Below are 24,172 nucleotides of genomic sequence, written 5' to 3' on the forward strand. Positions count from 1 at the left end.
TGCATCGTTTGGACCTCCCAGTGGATCCCCTATATGATATAGTCAAAGTGGGATTTATCGCTTTGGAGACCTATCTCCCTGACAACACCTTATAGAAAATTGAGTGTGTAATGTTATGCTTGTTGTTTCCCTGATGGTGTTTCAGTTGGTGCTCTCCCTTAAACAGCAGTCGATCTTTTATTTTGTAACCTATGTAATTTTAATTCATCTCTACTTCAATGTACACATGAAACCATTAAACTGTACACAGAAAAACAATTGTGAAGCAGCACTTATATGTCACACATGAAGATTGGATTGTTGTAAACTTCACAACCAGCATTTCTGTTATGTTGTAAAAGATGAATTGTTGAAAAGTGTTCATTTTCTTTTCTTTTCTTTTTTTTAAAACAAATTATGTTAATAGGGAAGAGGATTTGTGCCACTGGGGGAAAAAGAAAAAGTTTTTACACATTTGTCTCATAATTGTTAGATGAAAGTCAGAATTGTAATTAAAAAGATGTTCTCAGAAGTCTGAACTAAAACAAAGTTTATTCCTGAGTTCGCCGATGCCTGAAGTGTTGAGAATGCATTTTTGAGTATTGGTGTGTTTCTGGCTGGTTTTTGGATGTTGTCATGTTTTACCAACATTTTATTGCCTTGTAATGTTTTCTTAATTTGTTTTCTTTTTAAATACTTAAAAGGTTAGGTGAAGTGTAAAAAAGCAAGTGAACAGGCAACAAAAACCTGACCTTTTTATTATTATCATATTTTATTGATTATTATTTTATTTGCATTTTTATACTCCTATCAACATCTGGTTTGATGTATAAATTTGCAATGAAAGTTCCTCTATAGTTTACAGGTTTTTTTTTAATGTATCGTGGCAATTATGAGATACATTATGAGGCCATCACTGCCTGTAATTGCTGATTCATGAGCAGCACCGTCTCGATTTTTTCCCCAGGAGTTATGCGCTCCTTTGTTATGGCCTCAGAGGTACACGCCCTTCACGCTACCTGTTCACATGCAGGTGCCAGATTCAGCTCTATTCACAGGTGACAGGGTACTAAGGAGAAAGCTAGTGGGAAAACACCTCTCTCATACTGCAGATTCTTCCGAGGTGGACTTCTCTGTTTCTTTCTTTCTTTTTTGTTTTTTAAGCATATTCTGTTTTACCGACTGATGGAAAAGGCGTCCTGCTAGGGTCCACCTAGCGCCATGTCCTTTACAGTCCTGCGAGCTACTGTGAGATAACGAGTGATTGGACCTTTAGGCTACAAAGGACACACGCAGCAGGTAAGTTCATTGTTCTTTTGTACCGATATTATTTATTATTAGAGTAGGCATACTTCCCAGATATGCAATGTCACAGATTAAAATTATTTGTTCAGGTTATCTTCACTGCTCTTAATACCAAAAACTCCAATAAAAAATAAATAAATAAAAATAAAAAATCGGTTCATTCTTTATTAGGGTAATGACACCGCACTTCTGAAGGTCCAAACTATTTAAAAGCGAATTGCAGGTGTTTATGGAAGTTTCCAAAATTAACTCCTTGGCCATTCCTTTTGAATGCTGATCATGCTGATAATTGTACTTGATTTAATAAATGATTTTCAGAAGACAGGTGACAACGTCTCAATCACTGACCCCCATTGAACGATGAAATGGTAAAGGTACAGTAATGGATTGATGGATCACTTCGATATATTGTCTTTATTTTGGCCTCCTCTAGCGATGGCATTTCTCCATCAGCTGAAACTCCTTCTCTGGAAGAATGGACTGGCAGTCATCAGACAGCCGGTGAGTGAATTTGAGAACATTTTAGAATTCATTATTTCATTGTAGCACTTTAAATTGCCTTGTTGTTGAAATGTGACAAATAAACTTGCCTTGCCTTGGTACCATCTTTGATCATCCTATCTTAGATTGTCAGGAATTATAGTTTCATAACACCTTGGATAATTAACCCTAATCCCCAATTGCATTATTTAGGTTTACTGAATCATTTGAAATGTGCTTTTCATGCTCTACATTTTAATCCACACGCTAAGTATAACTGTTTTATAACATCTACTTTTGTAGTTATGGTCCCTGACTCTGATCATCTGGCCTCTGGTCATCTTCATCATCGTCGCTGTTACCCGACACCAGTTCCCCCCAATAATAAAGGATTCATGTAAGTGATTGATCCAGGTCCATGTGCAGTTCTATCCTTCATTCTCCTTTGAAAAGACAAGTCTAAGTGTACTAAATTGTGCAACAATTGCAAACTTTGAGAAAAAGATGAAAGCCTTTAATATAACATATTGGAAATCCATTTGACTTTCAAATCTCTCCGACTTAAATACGACCTTTACAGGACTTTAAGGATAAACTCAATAAAACACATTGGAACTTGATTTACAGTGTTAACTCTATTTATTATTCCAATGTTATCCTAAATGTCTCTTTATAGACCATTACATTCATCAGTGTGATACTTGAGATTACAAGGTTATAAATAAATGGGTTCAAGTTTGTTTTAATACAATACATACGTCACAAAGACCATAGGCTTTTTGTTGGGAATTCTAATTGATGGCCACTTTACACGAGTAAATGAATTGAGTCTTTCAGATCTGAGCCTACCCTCTGCACTACAAGTGACGTGTTGTTTGTGCGCTTTTGTTTCTCTAACCCAACTGATTATCCGATGGATGTGGATAAAGGTGTGTAAGGTGTGGGGGGGGGGGGGGGGGGGGGGGGGGTGCTTTTAACCTTTGTGTCAGCACTTGTGAGCAGAGATGAGAATAGAAAAGTGGGCTGTTAGAAGGAGGGGCAGAACATGTGACCGCTTTTGCTTAGAAAAATGTTCCCCAAGTCTCACGCAAGCAGAACATAGAATGAGTTCCTCCACATACCTCTTATAAGTAGAAATACCAAATACAGCTTAGCATTTAACACATCATCAATCAAAGTAACAGTGTGAGAGTTTACTGTACTTAGTTCTGGTGTTCACTAACCAGGTATCCTCCAATTTTTGTTGTCATATTTCCTGGATCAGATTCTAGCGGTGCACAGGTTTTTCATGTAATGTAATAACCCCAGTGTGCTCTGTTAACAATCAATCCAGTGATCAGGAACAAAAGGGACCGATCCGCTCATGTTAAGTTGTGTTTGGTGGTTTGTTCATGCGAGAAAAAGGTGCATTGTTAGAGTATACTCCACCCAAAAACATGGAATAAGACCTTCTGTTGAATCAGACCAAATGAGCACTAGCCTTGGATTATGTAAAACAGTTTGTCGAGCTTTATCTCAGACAACCACAGTTTCCAATGTAGTCCAATAAAATACAACTATTTCATTGAATAAGGATAAAAAAAAAAAGATACCAAATCAACACGTAGAACATCTGCTGCAGTAGAAGTCCTGATGTTTTAAAACAGGTAGTTTTAGCTTACTTCCACATTTTCTGAACAAGTGAACAATAATGTTGTTGTTTCATATTGCGCATTTGACAACATAATGTATTCCAAGTAATTCCCTTTCTTGAAACATAACCTTTTTATTTAATATTACTGTAACTGTATCGATTCAAACAGTGCACAAACTCTATCTCGCTGTCATTCAGTGCTTCAAAGTGTAGACTATAGTTTTCAAAACGCTTGCATGTCATGCTATTATGAAGCGAAGTGAAACTGCTGTTTGCTCAGCCAATACTTCCTTTCTCTGTTGTGACAAAATGAAATATAACTTTCTGAGATAACAGTTTAACAGGAATGTAGGCCACACAGGTCAGAATAGTCACAGCGATTTAAAAGCAACCTGATATTTATCGTCTTTACGTCTCTTTTTTCTTTGTTTGGAACCTAAGCATTAGCTGGGATTGTTATATGACAAAAGAGGGTGTAAGTTACTTCAATGCCAGCTGATACAGACACAAAAACATGAGCTCAGGCTCTTGATCTTCTGGTCATATATATCCCTACAAGAAATGAATATGAAGCTACATAAAAGACACTTTTAGAACCAGTTTATGTAGTGAGTATCACACTCTCCTTCTACTGTCAGTGATATAATGTTGGCCTGGATGGAACATGTTGCCTTTTCTGTACAGTATGTGTAACTTACTCCTATGTAGTAGTACAGTCAGAAAACGTGCATTTGCCTAATCTATATTATTAAAAAAAAATGGTCTCCTGGGATTTTGATCAATTCTTCTTATTTCTTTTCTGATATCTCCTGCAGGTTACGTGGGACCCCGAAATCTACCCAGCGCAGGCTTCTTCCCCTTCCTGCAGACTCTCATGTGCAACACAGACAGCAACTGTCACAACACATCACGTCTAGTGGACCCAGCTGCATCCAAGTCAAGTCAGAAAATGTCACAGCGACAAAGGTATCCCAATTACCGTTCATCAGTAGAGATTTGATACGATCTATGACTTGAACGCTGCTGTAGAAACACTGAACAGATCATTTCAGACATGTTTGATACATTTCTGCTGCTTCAGTGAAACTTCCACATCTTCAACATATTCATGTCTTTTTTTACGTTTCTTTAGCTTGTTAGTCAGAGAAGCTTACAAGCGTTCTCTCTATGTGTTTTGAGCTTTATAAAATCCCTGAGGTTTAAATACCTGATGGAAAAAAACCGGTTTGTCTTACCTTTAACCTTTTGGTATGATGAAGAATGTTTTTTTATTAGAGCTCCAGCCCAACAACATTGTGACAAATTGTTGTTTGTTTTTCCAGTGCCAAAGCCCCACCCTCCCCTTTGACATAGCTAGCGTCTGCTTCCCTGGCTTTTGTAATGAAACAGTTTTTTTTACTGCCTTTAGTTTTCTGTCATCTAATCATAGTCTGTATCTATCAGTACTCCTCACTACTTTGTCGTTTTAACTAAAGAAACAATATTCCAAACATTTAGGTTGGGCTCATGAGTGCTTCAAAACATGTCACTTGATGTATTTTTATTTCATGGATGTATTTGAGCCGCTTGTCATTGCTAAATCTGGTCCCTTTTGGCGATGTGCGACAGGTTCTCACCGGAAGAGCTGTTGAAAAGCGGAGCACTTTTTAACTTCAATTCCACTTTTGACCCAAAAAGTGCGCCTGCTGCTCTGGTTGAAGTCTTGAGCAACATTGTGGGTATGTTATCTTTATTCATTGCCAGTACTTTATCACGTGCTCTCTGTGAAGTCTAGCACCTTCACCTCTGGATCAAATGAGGCTCTTCTAGGTACTTATTGGACTTTTTGTACATGAGTATATTTTAAAAACACGTCATGATGCTATTTTGTTGCTCAGACCTTTATCAGAATACGGGGTGGGCAAACGAGGAGATTGAACATTTTTAAAAAATTTTTTAAAAAAGTGTTTCATGTGTTTACTTATTCACTTTCTTACCAAATGGGCGTATTTTCTTTCTTAAACTTCCAGGAATAATTGTTTCCACAACACAACAAGCCACACTAAAAAAAAGTATTTGTTCATGGTGATTACATACCCTTCTCCTGTGTTTGCATCTGACAGTATTTCTGATATTGCTGATATGTACAGAGTATTTCATTAGATATATTTGTATCATGTTAATTTAAATATGTCTCCATGTTTTAAAGGTACGTCTCGTGAAAGAAGAGCACAAAAAAACACTTTCATGAACATCAATGAGACTCTTCTGGAGCGTAATGTGAGTATTATTTGAAAAAAAAAAAAAGAAGTGAATTGCCGACAGGCTCGGGACACATTTTAGTGTTTGAAACAAATGGCAAGTGTATTTAACATAATATGTGACCTTTAAATCAATGAAGATGCAGTTTTTCCAAAAGAAGTTTTTTGAATGGTCAGGAAAACTGGCCACTAAACAATTAGACAACAAACGAACAAATAAAGATGCATGTTGATCTTGAGTTGTGATGTTACAGATACTTTGTGATGCAGTATTTGGCTTGAAAGCATGAACTTCAAAGTACACACGTGACTGTAATTTTAGGAATTGATTGAAATGATATCCCTTTCCAGGAGACCTTACACACATTGCTGGAGTCAGCCAACATGCTGAAGAGGGCCTTCTGCACCATTGTGCTCCCCACGATAGACAATAACACAGACAGCCCATTTTCTTTCGCTTTGGTCACTTTCTGCAAGTCCAAAGAAACTGTGTTTGAAGTCTCGCTCAACACACTCAACCAGGTATGTGGGTGTTCTTCTACTTTTTTCCCATGTTATATTGTTTTATCTACCTACCTACCTACCTACCTACCTACCTACCTACCTACCTACCTACCTACCTACCGTAGATGGGATTATTTCCGCCTGCATGTGTTAGCTTGTAATTAGCATAAATCAATTTTTTGACTTCTTTTGTACATGTTTTGATCTTTGCAATCCGATTGTCAGGCACTGATGCAGCTGATGCTGTCAAAACCAGATGAGGTGGCGACGTTTGCTGGGATGGCCGTTGTGCTGTTTGAGCAACTACAGAATCAAACATCGCTGTGGGAAAACCTTTTAATTCTTCCTCAGCTCTTCTCATCTGGTTCTGTTGACGACGTACTAGACAGAACAGAGGACCTACTCACCAACATACAGGGGTAATGCACTTTCATTGATGGAGCAGTGCAAACTGAATGAAGGAAAGCTGTGTGAAAGTGTGTATTAATAAATAACTGAAGTAGAATAGCAGAATAGTACAGCCATTCTAAATACTGTATTTGTGCAATGCTAAGAAAGCTTAGGTGGAGTCCAACCTGAGCATTGTTTCTTTTAATGGCTTGTTAGTTTTATTCTACTATGAATTTCAATGTATTAATTCTTATTTAAGATTAATTATTGAGCCTTTATGCCTTTGGGTAAGTGGACAGTGGATAGAGTTGGGAATCAGGAAAAGAGTGTGGGGAATGACGTGGGAAAGTAACCATAAGTCAGACTGGAACCCTGTCTACCTGCTTAAAGGACAACAGAATCTGTTCATGGGGCGAGGCCTGACCTCTATGTCCCCAGCGCCCCAAAACTCTTATTCAGATGCAAGATTGAAAGATTTCCTAATGATGTGTTTCTTCAAGAAAAAAAAGAAAAAAAAGAAACGCTTTAGTTTCTTTGTTTTCAGATTTCAATTTGAGCCTTTTGCCCTTCAAAAGACAACATCTAACACATACATTAACTGTGGCTCAGAGTCGGATGTCTCTACTGGAAGGTTGGGGGTTCAATCCTCAACTCCTCAGAAACATGTCCGATGTGTCCTTGGGCAAGACTTCTTAACCAAAACTGCTCCAACTGCTTTGTCAGCGGTGTGAATGAGTAGGTGTCAGTGGTGGGTTGAGAATCAAAGCATCTGAAGCATTTTTCCTCTATTCTCTCTTTAGTGCCATGCACGCCATCAAGAGCCAATTCCCAGAAGCCGACGCCCCACTTTCTGTTGTGAAGCCGGTGCTTCGAGTTGGCCTCAAACTCATCGACTATGCTCAAAATTGGCCAGGAAAAGGTAACCTTGCAACAGTTCCAAGGAAAGACAACAGGACACACCTTTGATTGTGAACAATCAAAGCTACGCATTCAGTCAAGTTTACATCAGAAAGGTTTAACGCTTGGCCATGTGATTTGATTTTTTTCACAGATGTGTCCATTCCTCTGGGAGAGATTGTCAAGTTGCACAATGACTCACTAAGTGCAATGGTGAAACAAGTTCTACATGATGTCGAAATACCACTGGACAAGGTATGTGCTGACAGGTCATTATATAACCCTTTATAGTACATCAAAGACAGTAAACGATTATGTTTGTGTAATATTTTAAAGTTAAAGGTGATAGCAAAACAGCTAAAGTGTGCAGTAATGTCCACATGAGCTGCATTTTCCTTGTTAGCGCTATTGCAGTCTGAAATGTATGTGCTGAGGATTACTACTACCTGACTTGTATCTGTAGTAGACTGTACTCCTATATGACAGTCACATCACTGTCTGATCTTTGATTTGGTACTTAGATTGTCTCTGCTGCCGGCAGAATTAGCAGACTAGCATGAGTTCATCTAACAGGAGGACACATATTTAGTTGATTCACAAATACGTTAATATAAATCACACCTATTAAATGAATCATCACCAGGGCAGTCTACAAACACCAGTTGGCAACTTGTCGACAGATGACTAGACATATACATATATGAGGGAAGAGAGGCACAATAAATAAACTCTAGAACAATTGGAAGATAAGATAAGAGGAGAGAGGGACAAAATAAGGACAAATTGATTCTTGCTCTATTGTGCATACTTTGGCTGTACATTGAAGAAGCACTCATACTTATATGGAGCTGTCATGGAGAGACATTCGTGTGAACATTGTTTTGGTAGTCACAGAAACCTTAAAGGACTGGTAGCCTTTGTTGAACTTACAGTATCATATCTAGGTTAAGTAAACCAGTTCTTCAACATATAGAAATGGATTAAAGTTTATTGTAGTTGGCCCGTGCCACTTGCTTTCAGTTATGTAATACAAAGCACATCATTTAGTTCAGAGCTATCCAAATAAACATAAACAGTTAGCATTTACTTTCAACTTGTTCAATGAAAAATGCTAGCTCACAAACAGCTTTCCCAACACTATAGACTGCAAATATCAAGATGAAATGCCACAGTAGCTTGCTGCTAAACTTTTTTTTATGTCTCTCTGCCACAGTCTTGTGTTAGCATAGCTTAGCTATAACAGCTGAAAAGGACAGCTATCATATTTAAGAGTAACAGCACCTAACTTTGGATCCGTGGACTAAACTTTTTTTCACTACTGCTTTGCTTTGTACTGGTTACTATTAACAAAGTCAGAACCAGCCCGAACCATTTTGGTGCTGTTTAGGGTTTTTTAAGTCACCTTGTGCGTGTTGGTTTTCTTAGAGAAGGGAGAGAAAAGACTCAGGTTCAAATTGAACAAACCAGAAGGTTTAAGAAAGCAAGGAAACAATGCCGATACAATGCGTTGTCCTAGCTGGGGGTCTACCTCGCTGACTCGCAGGTCAGCTACCAAAACCAGAGGGTAGACAACGAATGTCGAAAGTCACAGGATTATATAGTTGCGGTAAGGTGCCTATTCTAAAATGTTTGTGTGCTGTGAGAGCAGAAGTTTTAGCAGAGGTGGGGTGATGTTTGTGTGTTGGTTTCTGATAAAGAAAGTGTCCTTGAAGTGTTGAAGAGTCTGTGCTGCAAGTTTTAGATCAAAAAAGGAGAGGCCTGAGAAAATAGCTTCAACAGTACAGTAATTTGGTAAATGGCTATATAGTGCCAAAGGAAGGAAAGATTTCAGCGGTCGCCCCTTAGCCTATATTGTAGCCAGTTTGACCATCAAAGACAACATTCATACACTTAAACTGTGGCGCCCCTAGCATTTGCCAATACTGCCTATGCTACAGGCAGGCCCTGAACAAAGTATAAAAGTGAAACCCCAATTTCATTATAATTATATTAACTGTAATTCCCCTTCTCTTCTGCAGGCCATTGCCCTGACTATGGAGAGTGACATGTTGCAAAAGTATGTGTGCAACAACAGCGCCAACCCATTGTGGCTAACAGCGGCGTGCAGGACTGGCACCGTGCATACGCTTCTTGGCTGGATCGATTCTGACAAGACAGCAAAGCAGGTATGTTGGAAGGAAATCGAGAGAAAAGACACCAGAAATGAGTCACTCTCTCAATGTGAGTAGGGCAATTTCTGTAGTCGCCTCTCCCTTTCTTTCTGTCTTTCTCATAGGATGCTTGTCTGTATTCTCCTGATCCTAAATTCATTCTCCAGTGCCACCTTCACAGGCAATTAGATTCAGTGTGCCGAGTAATTAGCCCACAGCCAGGAAAAAAGCTGTTGGCCGTAACAACAAGCAAGTGCTACTCCCAGGTTGCACCTGGGGAACAGAAACCTCTAACATCTCTGATTAGCACTGCCACTACAGTAGATGTTTTTTTGATGAGATAATTCCCAATCAGAAGCTATTAGCGAACATTGTCATTAGTCTGTGTATTTGCTCAGAGTCAGCCAGACACCAATTAGCCTTCTAACACTGACATATAGGAGTGATTTGCATGTCTAATTTGAAATTTGACTTTGTCCAAAAGAGAACTTAAATTGTATAGAGGTCCGCCAATAAGGGAAAGTAACTGAGCAGAAAAAGATAAACTTCTGGTATCTGTTAAATAACATAAAGAAATAATGTTATTTAACATTATTTAATTTAATTAAATAACAACATTTTACCTAGGTTCTCCTGGCATGGAGTAAGCACGTTGCTCGGCATGACATTTCCATTGCCAAATGGCTGCTGCACAGTCTGATGGAAGGATCTATCCAAGAAGAACCGGACAGCTCCCAAATCTCAAGGACCCGGCGTAGCATAGAAACACAGCCACAAAACATTGAGGAGGAGCTGTAAGTAAACAAATATGGCTTTTTAATTGAGTACAGAACTGATAAGATATATTTTTTTACCTATATTGGACAGCTGAAGAGAGACAGGAAATGTTGGGAGGAGAGAGTGGGGGATGAAGAGCAGCAACATTTGAGTTTTTCACTGGTTATAAAACAGACTGAAATAAATATGTATGCATTTATGTGACCTACAAAACCAAACTAGAGCATTAGCAGCTATATTGATAATTTCCTTATTGTTATTCAACCATGTTGCTTTAAATACTGTACGTGCTGCTGCTGTTAGTCTCATGCAATGTGATTAGGAGCTTGCTGTCGTTCATTTTCCACAGAAAGTATTCTTGATAAACAAATCAGTGGATTGTTTGAAGACAAAAGGATGTTTCTTTTTGTTGAAAAGTACTCCATAATGCATGCACAGGTTAAAATCAGCTAAGAGATTATTTGAACCACTTTGTCTGCAGGGGTCTCTAATATTAGCAAGCAAACTCCTCACAGGAGATTTAATGAGCTCATAGAAAAGCTGTGCTGTTGAAAGACAATTTGATATGGCTTTAGCATTTTGTTAAATGTCTTATGTGAGCTTTCAGTCCATTAAACTTTTCTTTAAACCTTAAACATAGAAAATAACAAAATTTAAAACCATCTTTTGTCTCATTTATGTTTCTCTTTCTTAAATCTACACTTGTGAAATTGATCAAACAAATAAAAAACTTACATTTTCTCCTTGCAAACTTAATATAAATACTAAGAATGTTCTAACAAAACAGTAACCAGTCCCTCATTTGAGTTTTAACTTTTGTTTTGGCAGGTTTTTGGCAGTTGGTGAAGTGATACTGGAGATCATACAAATAGTGCCTGACGTGGACATGCTGGTCCATAACATGCTCAGATCTGGCTTCCAGTCCATGAAGATAGCAACACTGACTGTTGAAATTGTAGATGGTGAGATGACTTAATATGACTGTTCATCAGTAATGGTTTTAACAACTTTCATTGTACAGCCATGAAACCGAGCTGCTTGTTCTTGACGGTGTCAACTCACACGAGTGCACAGTGCATATTGCTGTAAAAATATATCCCTCGAAAAGAATTAGACAAGAACATACTAGCCTAAACTCATTTTTTGTCAGGCCTTAAAAGAAAGCAGCAAGGGAAGTTTAAAACTATTTATTGGGGGCACTGTTCAGTATGTGAAGCTTTGTGCTCACAAGCGTAAACAAGATTGTTATCTTGTCGCGGTGTACAGTACATGACCAGTACGACCTACATATACATAGGACACATTCACACCCTCTCTCTGGGGACTGATGTAAGATTCAAACTGTTCTACCAAAGTAGGACTAGAGGAGTTACCATGTGGGAAAAATTGACACCAGGACACCCCAAAAGGAAATGTATTACACTTAATTATAACAACCCACTAGAATGTATTAAACAGTAATCAAGGTACAGCAGCCACTTCAATTATATAAGAATGTAGAGACTTTGAATCTCGCTGAGTGTGATATAGTTAACCAATCTGGAATTTTCCTGGATTGCAGAAATAATGGCCAGTGTCCTGAACGATGCAAATCAGCTTCAACAAACGTATCTAACATTGATGACAAACCAGTCGGAGGCAGGCCTGTGGTTAGATCATGTGGTGGACAGTGTGAAGGAGTTGATCATGAAGGTGAGCGACAAGTATTTTCTCTGACCAGTGCCTTTGTGCATCAGTATCATAAAGGACAATGTTGTTTCTTACCTTGATTATATTTGTAAACCGTGGCATCTTTTCTATCTTTTTGTAAGATGACTGAAGACTTAGATGAGTCAGTTATTGTTGACATTACTGCTCATTCCTTTCTTACATAAATGACTCTGTCAAATGCTGAGCTTTGACTTTAGGAGATGACACGTAGCATGAAGAACATTTAAAGTAGCAAAAATGAACCAGTTGGTGCTGTGTTTCTGTCTTTTACTAGACGACTTCATCCAAGCCTCCAACGTGTGAGGAAATGTTTGCTCCCTTCGAGTGGCTCTTCAGCACGCAGTTCGTAACGGTCAAGGTGTGGAGGTCACTGATCTGCGAGAGTGGCTCCGACCTAGAACAGGTCCTCCTGTTGGTCATGATGCCACTTGTTGAATCAGTAAGGCAACAGTTTTTATAAGTATTTCATATGTCCACCCTCAGCTTTATCCTACTTCTTTAGATTTCTACTAGAATTTTCCCATTGTTTGAAAGAGAATGCTGAAGATGAAGATAGAGGCTTTATATTTGATAGTTATGTTTATTATGTACTGTACATGTACAGCTAAGGACATTTTTGGATTTTAAAGACAACTTTAAGTGTGTTTCATATTATGTTTCCACAGGCACAAGACTTTAACGACACAGTCATGGGCAATGCGATCTACAATGTATCACTTCCCATGATTCTCTCTGAGTGGCAAAAGTTGTACAACAACAGTATGCAGTTTGGAATGCTAGTGGACAGACTCGCAGCGGAGCTGGGTGGAGCATACTGGGCGAACTGGATGCCTGACAGCAGCACTTACCATGTGACTTCGAGTCTTCAACAAAGGTCTTGGGAAAGTGTTGATTACGTACTTGTAGAGTTTCATTCCAGAGCTCTACAGTACAATGTTTTGTGTTCTTTGTACTGCATTCTATATACAGACGACTGATCACAGGAAGTCATACTCTCTGAATTATTGATTGTCAGAAGTTTTGACTCAAGTAAAAAAGTTTTCATTCAAGTTAAACATCTCTTTGGAATTGGCCAATTTAAGTCCACAAAGTAAAAGGGAACCAAGGATGCGATTAGCAGGCAAACTTGAAAACACAAAGCTGTTAGAATAAATTATGTGCACAGAATTGTATGTCATGTGTTTAGTTTTCATTTCTCTGTCTCAACTGTGTTGTTGTTTTTTTTGTCTCTGTTTTTAGTGTTTTCTTGGTTCTGGTGAATGTGGGAGGACACATTGAAAAGAGTGAACTATGGCACCAGGTAAAGGACTATTTCTACATGGTCAACTGGGTCTTGAACTACAAGCCAGATGTCACTACTCTGCCCCCAGACTGTGAGTTCAACCTGTACCTTTTTTTCTTCTATTTATTTTTCAATATTGCATCAAAATGTTGAACTAGAAGCCACACTGAAAACATAATTGTTTGTCTTCTTGGAAAACAGACAACATTTTCATGACATTCTATTCTTTAAAAAAATAATGATGTGACACTAGCTTTATTATTCATCCCTGTTTAAACTAAAGTTCAGACATGTTTTGTAATCTCTGAAGAAAGTCCTAATACAAAATTGCAGACACTTTTACTTTGTCCCGATGATCACAAAAAATCTCAGAATTGGGTTATATTAACCAAATAATAAACATTGTATGCTTTCTACCTTTCCTCTGTAGGTTTTGTGGACATCTCCAGCTCCACCGTTAATTGTAGCACTGTAACAGATTTTAACTGGCCGCACTTTGTAACATCAATGACTCAGTCACTGATGTCACCAAACCAAGACGTCCTGGTGAAGTAAGTGTTTTTATCTGTTAAGGTATATTCATAATTTTTTTTGAAAAGCTATTGCACACCTTTCCTTTTTTTTTGGTCCAAAGTTGACGCACAATACAATACAAAAATACAATCTCTTATCATGTCAATCATAGTTGCACACTGACTAACAAACTTTGGTCTGTCATTTCAATTTTCTATGTTTTTGGCATCCATCCCTGTGTGTGCGCCTCAGTTACACTTACGTCTGGAGATATGTAGGCATTGTATATATGTTTATGAATATTTGGTTAATATTTTCACTTTCAACATTGATAGGATGTTGACTAATCAAAACATCTACTTTAAAGAAAAACGTTTTTTAAAGTTGGATATAGGATTGGAAATAATGATGATGCCATTATCCTTTGACAGTGGCTAACACACATCAACCAATAAGCCTTATCAGCCTAAATAACATAATTGTACCTGTCACTCACGTAACAATTGTATGATGTGAGAATGGGATTTTTCCCTTAGTCAGCCCCCCCCCCCCCCCCCCCCCCCCAAACTGGCGACAACCTCCTTCCCCAACCCAAATGCAAAATAACCTCATTCCTTCTTTTCTACGACTTCAGTGAAACAAGCAATACCTTCTTCACATCTGGCATCTTGATATTACAGCATCTGTTGTGAATATTTTGCATGCAGAGCCATTTCTAATGTATTATGTTCCCCTCTCTTTTCTCCATAGTGTGCTCAAAGGAACTGTGAATCTGTTGCAACATGTGTACAGTGACATCTTGAAGTCTGTAGTTGGATCTTTTTTGAAAGAAAATATCCAAAATGGTGATGCACTCTCTGACTTCCTGATTAACATGGTGCATCATCTGCAAAGCTTTGTGAAGAAGATCACCATGCTTCCCGATGAAGACATCGCTGACTCGAACGTCATGGGTTTCCTTGTCAGTGACTTGTTACAGTCCACTGGTCTGACCCATCTGCTGCCTCTGCTCCACAACAATGGTTCCATCAATGCCTCGACAGTGCTTCATGTTGTAACCAAGCTTATTAGACAAAACCAGCACATTTTTACCTTCAATGAAACAGATCCAACAATGCCTCAACTGGAGCGATTGATAAAGCACTTCCTCTCCATTGAGAGTAACCTCACCATGTCCCTCTCCAACATCATAACACACACAGTGGTAACCTATGCAGGCTACTTCAACCCTGATGATGTAGCAGATTTCATCAAAGTCATCCGGCCTTTCACCAACCAGACCTCACCAGGCATTGTCGAGACCATCCTCAGAGCTATGGAGCTTCTGAAGACAGTGATGGAAGCTCCAAACGGCGACCCAACAAACATCATTCTTGAGTACATACGCCAGCTTCAAGATTTCATAATGTCTGTGTTCAGGTTGAGAAGAGTCCAACATTCTCTGTTACCAAATGGAGAGCTAAGTGCAGCACAAGTCACCGACCTTTACCTAATTTCCAAGGACTTCCTGAAAATCTTCACCCCAGAGGGCCTTCAAAGCCTGATTGATGCAGGACCGGATGCTGCACAGGACATAATTGCACAGAAACTGATTGCATATCTTCCAGCTGAGGGCCATCAAGATGCTGCTCTCCTCTTCCGGGATTTCAAAGCTCTTCAGCATCATTTAGCCAAATGTGCAACAGGTCAGGACTGTTTGAATGGAATTTCAGAAATCTTCACATTCCTGAATCAGACACTAGACATGGTGCATTTGGCCAATGGTGATGTCAACATCAAAATAGCCCTGCCTAGCCTTTTCTCTATGAACCAGCAACATGAGGAAATTGCCTCCCTAATGTTCCCACTCCTTCTGTCCCCAAATGATGCTACCTATGTGAAAACATTCAAACAGGCCCTTCACTTTATCAAATTGGTCATGGCTACACCAAATATTACTGTCTTTGATGTCCAGCAAGCCTTGCAGCACTCAAACCTTACACTTGAGGAGTTGAACAACATGGTTTCACTATTTGGAGCTGCCAACACCACAGACCTTATGTCAAAAGTAATGGATGTTATCAATTCTCAGAAGTGTTTTGAACCCCAGGACAACCAAATGGCGACAGCCCAATGTGTGGCAGGATATGTTAACAGGGTCAGTGGTTTCCTAACACACCTGCCTGTTCTCCAAAACGAGACTGCCATTCTCTCCCTGATCCCATTAATCGTCAATAACACCATCAGGGATGTCATCCATTTTGACTTCAGCTCCAATCCTCACGCAGCTGTCATGCAGACCCTCAACACAACCCTGGCCAACATTAAGATGGGCCTCCAGCTAAACCACTGGAACACTCCCGAGATCATGAACGAAATCAAGGTGCTGGAAGGTCTGATAATACTTGCTGCTAACCCAGAACCACTGACCAACATTTTTAACAGCACATTGACTGAAAACCCAATGCATGCTCAGAAGGTGTATCTGGAGGCTGTGGATTGGTACTTGAAAAGAGTGGAAAATATCACCAGGCACAGCTCGCTGTCAGAACTTCTCTTTCCAATCTTCTACCTCACACAAATGCAAGTGTCAGTGCAGCTGGCACAAACAGATTTTACTCTGTTTGTGAGCAACCAGATTGAGCATCTAATGAACAACATCCAGCACCCAATAGATGGTACAGGGGTGAGTAAAATTGCCCAAACAGCAGTTGAGATGGTCCATCGTCTACTCAAACTCATAAAGGCTAACCTAGAATTTCAGAATAGTTTCCCAGGTTTGGAGCCATTTTTTGACACAACTGTTCTGCATGCTGCTGAGCTTCAAATTAAGCAATACCTTGACATCACACAGAACTGGATTGAGCAGCCCAATTTCCCATTTCTTCTCACCAACATGCTCCTGTGGCAAAACTCCTCCATCAGTCCTCAAAAGTGCTTTGAGCCTCAACAGAACCAGATCGTGACATCCCAGTGTGTTCATGGATTGATCAACGGGGTCAGCAGTCTCCTTTCACAACTTCCCGTGCTCAAAAATGAGACAGCCTTCCTCTCTCTTCTCCCATTAATCGTCAATAACACCATCAGGGATGTCATCCATTTTGACTTCAGCTCCAATCCTCACGCAGCTGTCATGCAGACCCTCAACACAACCCTGGCCAACATTAAGATGGGCCTCCAGCTAAACCACTTGAACACTCCAGAGATCATGAAAGAAATCAAGGTGCTGGAAGGTCTGATAGAACTTGCTGCTAACCCAGAACCACTGACCAACATTTTTAACAGCACATTGACTGAAAACCCAATGCATGCTCAGAAGGTGTATCTGGAGGCTGTGGATTGGTACTTGAAAAGAGTGGAAAATATCACCAGGCACAGCTCGCTATCAGAACTCCTACATCCAATCCTTTATGTCACGCAAAGGCAAGTGACAGTGCAGCTGGCACAAACAGATTTTACTCTGTTTGTGAGCAACCAGATTGAGCATCTAATGAACATCCAGCACCCAATAGATGGTGCAGGGGTGAGTAAAATTGCCCAAACAGCAGTTGAGATGTTCCATCGTCTGTTCAAACTCATAAAGGCTAACCTGGAATTTCAGAATGACCTCTCAGGACTGGAGCCATTTTTAAACACAACTGTTCTGCATGCTGCTGAGCTTCAAATTAGGCAATACCTTGATGACATCATACAAAAGTGGATGAATCAACCAAAAGTCCCATTGGTCCTCGCGAGCATGCTCCAATGGGGAAAACCCAATATAACTGCCTCCATCCCTTTGACTGACCTCCACCACCTGCTACAGACAGTGGCTCCTTTTTTAAACACTGAACAATTGGGCTACCATTCCATCATCAGCAACATCACCCAGTCCCTGAAAAATGTCCTAATGGTGGCAGAGCAACCAGGTGGCATTCAAAGTGACTACTTCATCGATGCCATCTTGGAAGCAGTCCAAAGTTCGATGCAGATCCTGAGAGCAACCACCCACCTCCCACTCTCACACATTGAGCAGAACATCCTTGAAATTGTGAATCAGTCACTGAAGCTCATTGTCCAACCGGATATGAATTTTGATTCCCCACGTTTAATGTCCCTCAAAATCCTCAAGAACGTTGAGCTTGTCATCGAACAGATCTTACCAGAAATTGCAGAATACCTACTTCCTGTAATCAAAGTTACAACCACATATTTTAAGAGCAGCCTCATGGCCAGTGGAGCAGACAGCTGGAATCACATGTGAGTTTTTGTTTTCTTTTTCCTGAATTTTCAGAATTTCTCCGTCATTTTCATTGTCATTACACTTACTTTTTGTTTTTGTAAATTTAAAAAAAAATGTCTGATAGTACTCATCAACCAAAGTATACCAAAGTATCATTGGCGAAGAAAAACATATTGCTGCATGTTATTCCCTACATTGCCCTCCCAATGTTTCCTCTTTCTCTCCTTTGTTGTTCTATTTAATAAGTATATGAAAAAGGCCAAAAAATAATAATTATGAAAAAATCTTTAAGATCGGCCCCATTGCATTGCTTTTGGTAATACCAGAGGAATAAGGCCTAACATTATGTCTCAAACATTCTGGCACACATTATCAGCTGGCTTTAGTTCCCCTCAGTTTTTACAGAACTTTTGGATAATTTAAAGCTGAAAAGTTTTTGTTTTACAACAAACAACTCCACTGTTTTGGTTGACACTAACAGCAGGCAGCTTTAATAAAAGACCCTATAAAAACATTGTACTTGCTGCCCATCACAAAAAAAAATGTATAAAGACATCTCCAAAATGACGAACACAGTGGATCATTTAGCTGCTAATGTGTTTAGACCAAAACAGAGCAGAAAAGACAGTTAACAGGACTCGCTTTCATTTTGCGGTGAGAAAATTCAACTCCAGGCATAAACATTTATTAAGTGATCAACTTTAAAATTTAATCAGTTGTCTTGTTTACTCAAACTGCCCAAATAACCAGTTTAGTGTACTCATAAAAGAGTATAACAAGTTATGTTTTCTTCTGTGTACAAGAGCTCAAATTATAGTTAATAATACTTCAGAGTCGTTGTTGTTGTATGTTGCTACCAACTTTCTAATAAAAAGAAAAGTCCTTTGTTTAATAACAAAAGTTTTCGCATTCCACTGATCATACTGTAATTAACGTCCAATGGTCTTCATAGATAATTGAAACAAGACAGGCATTTCTACAATGCTTTCACAACATTTATTTAGACATGATGACCCTCCGATAAGACATGCCCAGATCTGAAATATTGATGTGCTTTGTTTTTTTAAGAATTTTGAACGAGATGATTACAGTCCAGAGCCTCCTGCCGCCAAACAGCACTGCCCAGGCCTACGTCTCCACCCTCATTAACATCACTCACTTCATCCTGGAGTCCGGCCAAGGCAAGTCACGCTTCTCTGTGTCATTGTGGGTGTGCAACGTGAATCTTGATGAACTCCGATGGGATGCGGGCTGCATTGTGTACTCTGTTTTTCATGAATTAGAGAATGTTAAGACATGACACTCCAAATCACAAATCCAATAAAAGCAATATGTGTACATCTAATATTGAAATCAAAGTTTACAGTTTAAGCAATATATATTTTTTCGATTTAGGCAACATGAGTCTCTGGGCGATGTTTGAGAGTGCATCAGCAGAAAATGTGCCCATGATTATTGGAAAGGTAAGGCTTAACACATTTGTATTACAACTTGCCTTCTTTTTTTTTGGTGGTTTCATTTTGTGGAAAATGAAACATTGGAAAGGTTATGCCAACACCTTTTTCAGAGCACGTCTGCTGGTTTTAAGGGCACAGAAAGACTGAGTCATCGCCAAACAATACTTAACTTGATCTTTATCCAAGTTGTTTGTCCTGAACTCAGTGTTCTTATCGTATTGCAAAGATCAGAGGACATTTAAAAACACAACCCATGTAGGTAAATTTTTGTGTTGCATTAATATTTGAAACACGTGTTCCTTGTTTTTATCATAAGATGGGGAAACTCCTGGGTATTCTTTGGCCAGTCATCATGGGAGGTCCTGGCTCAAATATGACTGGTCCATTTCTCGAGGGCTTTGCTCACCTAGGCCCTATACTGGAGCAGGTGATGACTGGAATGGCAGAGCAACCAGGTGGCATTCAAAGTGACTACTTCATCGATGCCATCTTGGAAGCAGTCCAAAGTTCGATGCAGATCCTGAGAGCAACCACCCACCTCCCACTCTCACACATTGAGCAGAACATCCTTGAAATTGTGAATCAGTCACTGAAGCTCATTGTCCAACCGGACATGAATTTTGATTCCTCACGTTTAATGTCCCTCAAAATCCTCAAGAACGTTGAGATTGTCATCGAACAGATCTTACCAGAAATTGCAGAATACCTACTTCCTGTAATCAAAGTTGCAACCACATATTTTAAGAGCAGCCTCATGGCGAGTGGAGCAGACAGCTGGAATCACATGTGAGTTTTTGTTTTCTTTTTTCTGAATTTTCTGAATTTCTCCGTTATTTGTATTTATATTACACTTACTTTTTGTTTTTTAAATTAGAAAAATGTCTGCTAGTACTCATCAACCAAAGTATAACAAAGTATTGTTGGCAAAGTAAAACATATTGTTACATATATATATTATAGATTAGAAGTATACCAAAGATGATATATGAGAAACCAAGTGAACTAATACTAAAGATCTTGGAAAGATTTTGGGATTTAAGATTGTTACTAATAAGTAGCAGAAATGTTTTTTGGTACACTAAAAGCCTAGTGGTTATATTGTGTTAACTATTTACAGAGGGTATAGTCCGACCTTGGCCCTTTGCTGCATGTTATTCCCTACGTTGTCCTCCCAATATTTCCTCTTTCTCTCCCATGTAATAAAAAGGAAAAAGTCCAATAATGTTTAAAATAAAAACAAATATTTTGGTCCCATTGGGTTGCTTTTGGTAATACCAGAGGAATAAGGCACAACATTATGTCTCAGACATTCTGGCACACACATTATCAGCTGGCTTTAGTTCCCCTCAGTTTGTACAGAACTTTTGGATAATGTAAAGCTTAAAGTTTTGGTTTAACAACAAACAACTCCACTGTTTTTGTTGACACTAACAGCAAGCAGCTTCAATAAAAGACCCTATAAAACCACTATACTTGCTGCCCATCACAAAACAATGGACAAAAACATCTCCAAAATGATGAACACAGTGGATCATTTATCTGCTCATTGGCCTGACTTACTAAGATCCCAATTAAAGAATACTAAATTTCGTGTTCACTCCAAGAGATTGCGCGTTTGGTTTGTGGGTGATCTGCTAAGAAAATGAGTGAATGATAACAGGTGCAAACCTTGTTGAGGCGGTAGTATTTCAGTCAGGCTTTTGCGTGTTCTACTGGTTTAAGTCACGGAGAGTTTGGACAGAAATCAGGACGACTGCAAGCACAAAATAGGTATTAGTGAGAGAGGCAAATGAACGTCCAGTATTTATGAGTTATAGCAGATGAATCTAAATATAACAAAAATAATATTTGGCTTATCAGAAAACCTCAGCATTAAAAAGGGGCCTCTCATTACTTCGCTTTATTTTTGTATGAATTGTCAAACATTGCGCGGGAGGTGCGAGCTGTGGCAAGGCGCTGAGGCGCACCACTCGGACCATTGCGCACCAGACAGTTGGCCAGCACTGTGTGATCGGACTTAAAATGCCTTTGCAACAGAAACGCACCGGAGAGACTTGCAACCTGAGAAAAAGGAAATGCCCAGTTTAAATGAAATGTAGGCGAAAAGAGGGAAATAGGACGACATAAATGTCAATGTTGCAAATTTTTTGAAAGCAGAGTCTGTGAATGTCCAGTAATATTAATTCAATCATGAATTTCATTTATTTTTCTGTCATTCGAAACATGTCAGCGTGTGTGGAGGGATAAAAAAAAACAATTTTTATACCTTATTTTCTTGAGCCTATGTCTCCTCCTAACTGCAGCCTGTTTTGTCTTTAAAAAAAGAGTATAACTAGTTATGTTGTTTTCTGTGTACAAGAGCTCAAATTATAGTTAATAATACTTCAGAGTTTTTGTCGTTGTATGTTGCTACCAACTTTCTAATAAAAAGAAAAGTCCTTTGTTTAATAACAAAAGTTTTCGCATTCCACTGATCATACTGTATTTAACGTCCAATGGTCTTCATAGATAATTGAAACAAGACAGGCATTTCTACAATGCTTTCAAAACATTTACTTAGACATGATGACCCTCTGATAAGACATGCCCAGATCTGAAATATTGATGTGCTTTGTTTTTTAAGAATTTTGAACGAGATGATTACAGTCCAGAGCCTCCTGCCGCCAAACAGCACTGCCCAGGCCTACGTCTCCACCCTCATTAACATCACTCACTTCATCCTGGAGTCCGGCCAAGGCAAGTCACGCTTCTCTCTGTCATTGTGGGTGTGCAACGTGAATCTTGATGAACTCCGATGGGATGCGGGCTGCATTGTGTACTTTGTTTTTAATGAATTAGAGAATGTTAAGACATGACACTCCAAATCACAAATCCAATAAAAGCAATATGTGTACATCTAATATTGAAATCAAAGTTTACAGTTTGAGCAATATATATTTTTTCGATTTTAGGCAACATGAGTCTCTGGGCGATGTTTGAGAGTGCATCAGCAGAAAATGTGCCCATGATTATTGGAAAGGTAAGGCTTAACACATTTGTATTACAACTTGCCTTCTTTTTTTTTGGTGGTTTCATTTTGTGGAAAATGAAACATTGGAAAGGTTATGCCAACACCTTTTTCAGAGCACGTCTGCTGGTTTTAAGGGCACAGAAAGACTGAGTCATCGCCAAACAATACTTAACTTGATCTTTATCCAAGTTGTTTGTCCTGAACTCAGTGTTCTTATCGTATTGCAAAGATCAGAGGACATTTAAAAACACAACCCTTGCAGGTAAATTTTTGTGTTGCATTAATATTTGAAACACGTGTTCCTTGTTTTTATCATAAGATGGGGAAACTCCTGGGTATTCTTTGGCCAGTCATCATGGGAGGTCCTGGCTCAAATATGACTGGTCCATTTCTCGAGGGCTTTGCTCACCTAGGCCCTATACTGGAGCAGGTGATGACTGGAATGGCAGAGCAACCAGGTGGCATTCAAAGTGACTACTTCATCGATGCCATCTTGGAAGCAGTCCAAAGTTCGATGCAGATCCTGAGCACAACCACCCACCTCCCACTCTCACACATTGAGCAGAACATCCTTGAAATTGTGAATCAGTCACTGAAGCTCATTGTCCAACCGGACATGAATTTTGATTCCTCACGTTTAATGTCCCTCAAAATCCTCAAGAACGTTGAGATTGTCATCGAACAGAGCTTACCAGAAATTGCAGAATACCTACTTCCTGTAATCAAAGTTGCAACCACATATTTTAAGAGCAGCCTCATGGCGAGTGGAGCAGACAGCTGGAATCACATGTGAGTTTTTGTTTTCTTTTTTCTGAATTTTCAGAATTTCTCCGTTATTTTCATTCGTACCCTTACTTTTTGTTTTTTAAATTTGAAAAATGTCTGAGAGTACTCATCAACCAAAGTGTACCAAAGTATCGTTAGCAAAGTAAAACATACATATATAGATCAGATAGCACATTTTTTTTCCACTGATCATACTGTAATTAACGTCCAATGGTCTTCATAGATAATTGAAACAAGACAGGCATTTCTACAATGCTTTCATAACATTTATTTAGACATGATGACCCTCTGATAAGACATGCCCAGATCTGAAATATTGATGTGCTTTGTTTTTTTAAGAATTTTGAACGAGATGATTACAGTCCAGAGCCTCCTGCCGCCAAACAGCACTGCCCAGGCCTACGTCTCCACCCTCATTAACATCACTCACTTCATCCTGGAGTCCGGCCAAGGCAAGTCACGCTTCTCTCTGTCATTGTGGGTGTGCAACGTGAATCTTGATGAACTCCGATGGGATGCGGGCTGCATTGTGTACTTTGTTTTTAATGAATTAGAGAATGTTAAGACATGACACTCCAAATCACAAATCCAATAAAAGCAATATGTGTACATCTAATATTGAAATCAAAGTTTACAGTTTGAACAAAATATATTTTTTCGATTTTAGGCAACATGAGTCTCTGGGCGATGTTTGAGAGTGCATCAGCAGAAAATGTGCCCATGATTATTGGAAAGGTAAGGCTTAACACATTTGTAATACAACTTGTCTCCTTCTTTTTTTGTGGTTTCATTTTGTGGAAAATGAAACATTGGAAAGGTGCGCAAGTTACACAGGAGTTAACGTTCAAAATACATACT

The 24,172-nt window shown here is 39.1% G+C and overlaps 2 protein-coding genes across 2 annotated transcripts in view; both read left to right on the plus strand.

The window, feature by feature from the left end:
- Nucleotides 1–1,719: 1,719 nt before the first annotated feature.
- Nucleotides 1,720–23,250, plus strand: LOC306832954 (uncharacterized protein; the record flags this gene model as incomplete). Its single annotated transcript, XM_079357976.1, has 25 exons — nt 1,720–1,785; nt 2,068–2,161; nt 4,213–4,363; nt 5,006–5,115; nt 5,586–5,656; nt 5,989–6,159; nt 6,367–6,560; nt 7,332–7,450; nt 7,583–7,683; nt 9,447–9,593; nt 10,206–10,372; nt 11,184–11,317; nt 11,917–12,047; nt 12,340–12,504; nt 12,731–12,939; nt 13,305–13,438; nt 13,778–13,898; nt 14,611–18,078; nt 19,130–19,242; nt 19,457–19,524; nt 19,835–20,304; nt 22,142–22,254; nt 22,470–22,537; nt 22,848–23,192; nt 23,233–23,250. The coding sequence occupies 25 exons, from the start codon at nt 1,720–1,722 to the stop codon at nt 23,248–23,250; spliced, it is 6,948 nt and encodes a 2,315-aa protein (XP_079214102.1).
- LOC306833210 (glucosylceramide transporter ABCA12-like) overlaps nt 23,192–24,172 on the plus strand; it is a 46,059-nt gene continuing 45,078 nt past the window's right edge. Inside the window, exons 1-3 of the mRNA XM_079358322.1 lie at nt 23,192–23,317; nt 23,654–23,766; nt 23,982–24,049. Coding sequence (XP_079214448.1) covers nt 23,286–23,317; nt 23,654–23,766; nt 23,982–24,049 — 213 coding nt within the window. The 5' untranslated portion in view covers nt 23,192–23,285. The remainder of the gene's footprint in view (nt 23,318–23,653; nt 23,767–23,981; nt 24,050–24,172) is intronic.

This window comes from Symphodus melops, assembly GCF_947650265.1.
Source record: "Symphodus melops genome assembly, chromosome: 12".
NCBI classification, from domain to species: domain Eukaryota; kingdom Metazoa; phylum Chordata; class Actinopteri; order Labriformes; family Labridae; genus Symphodus; species Symphodus melops.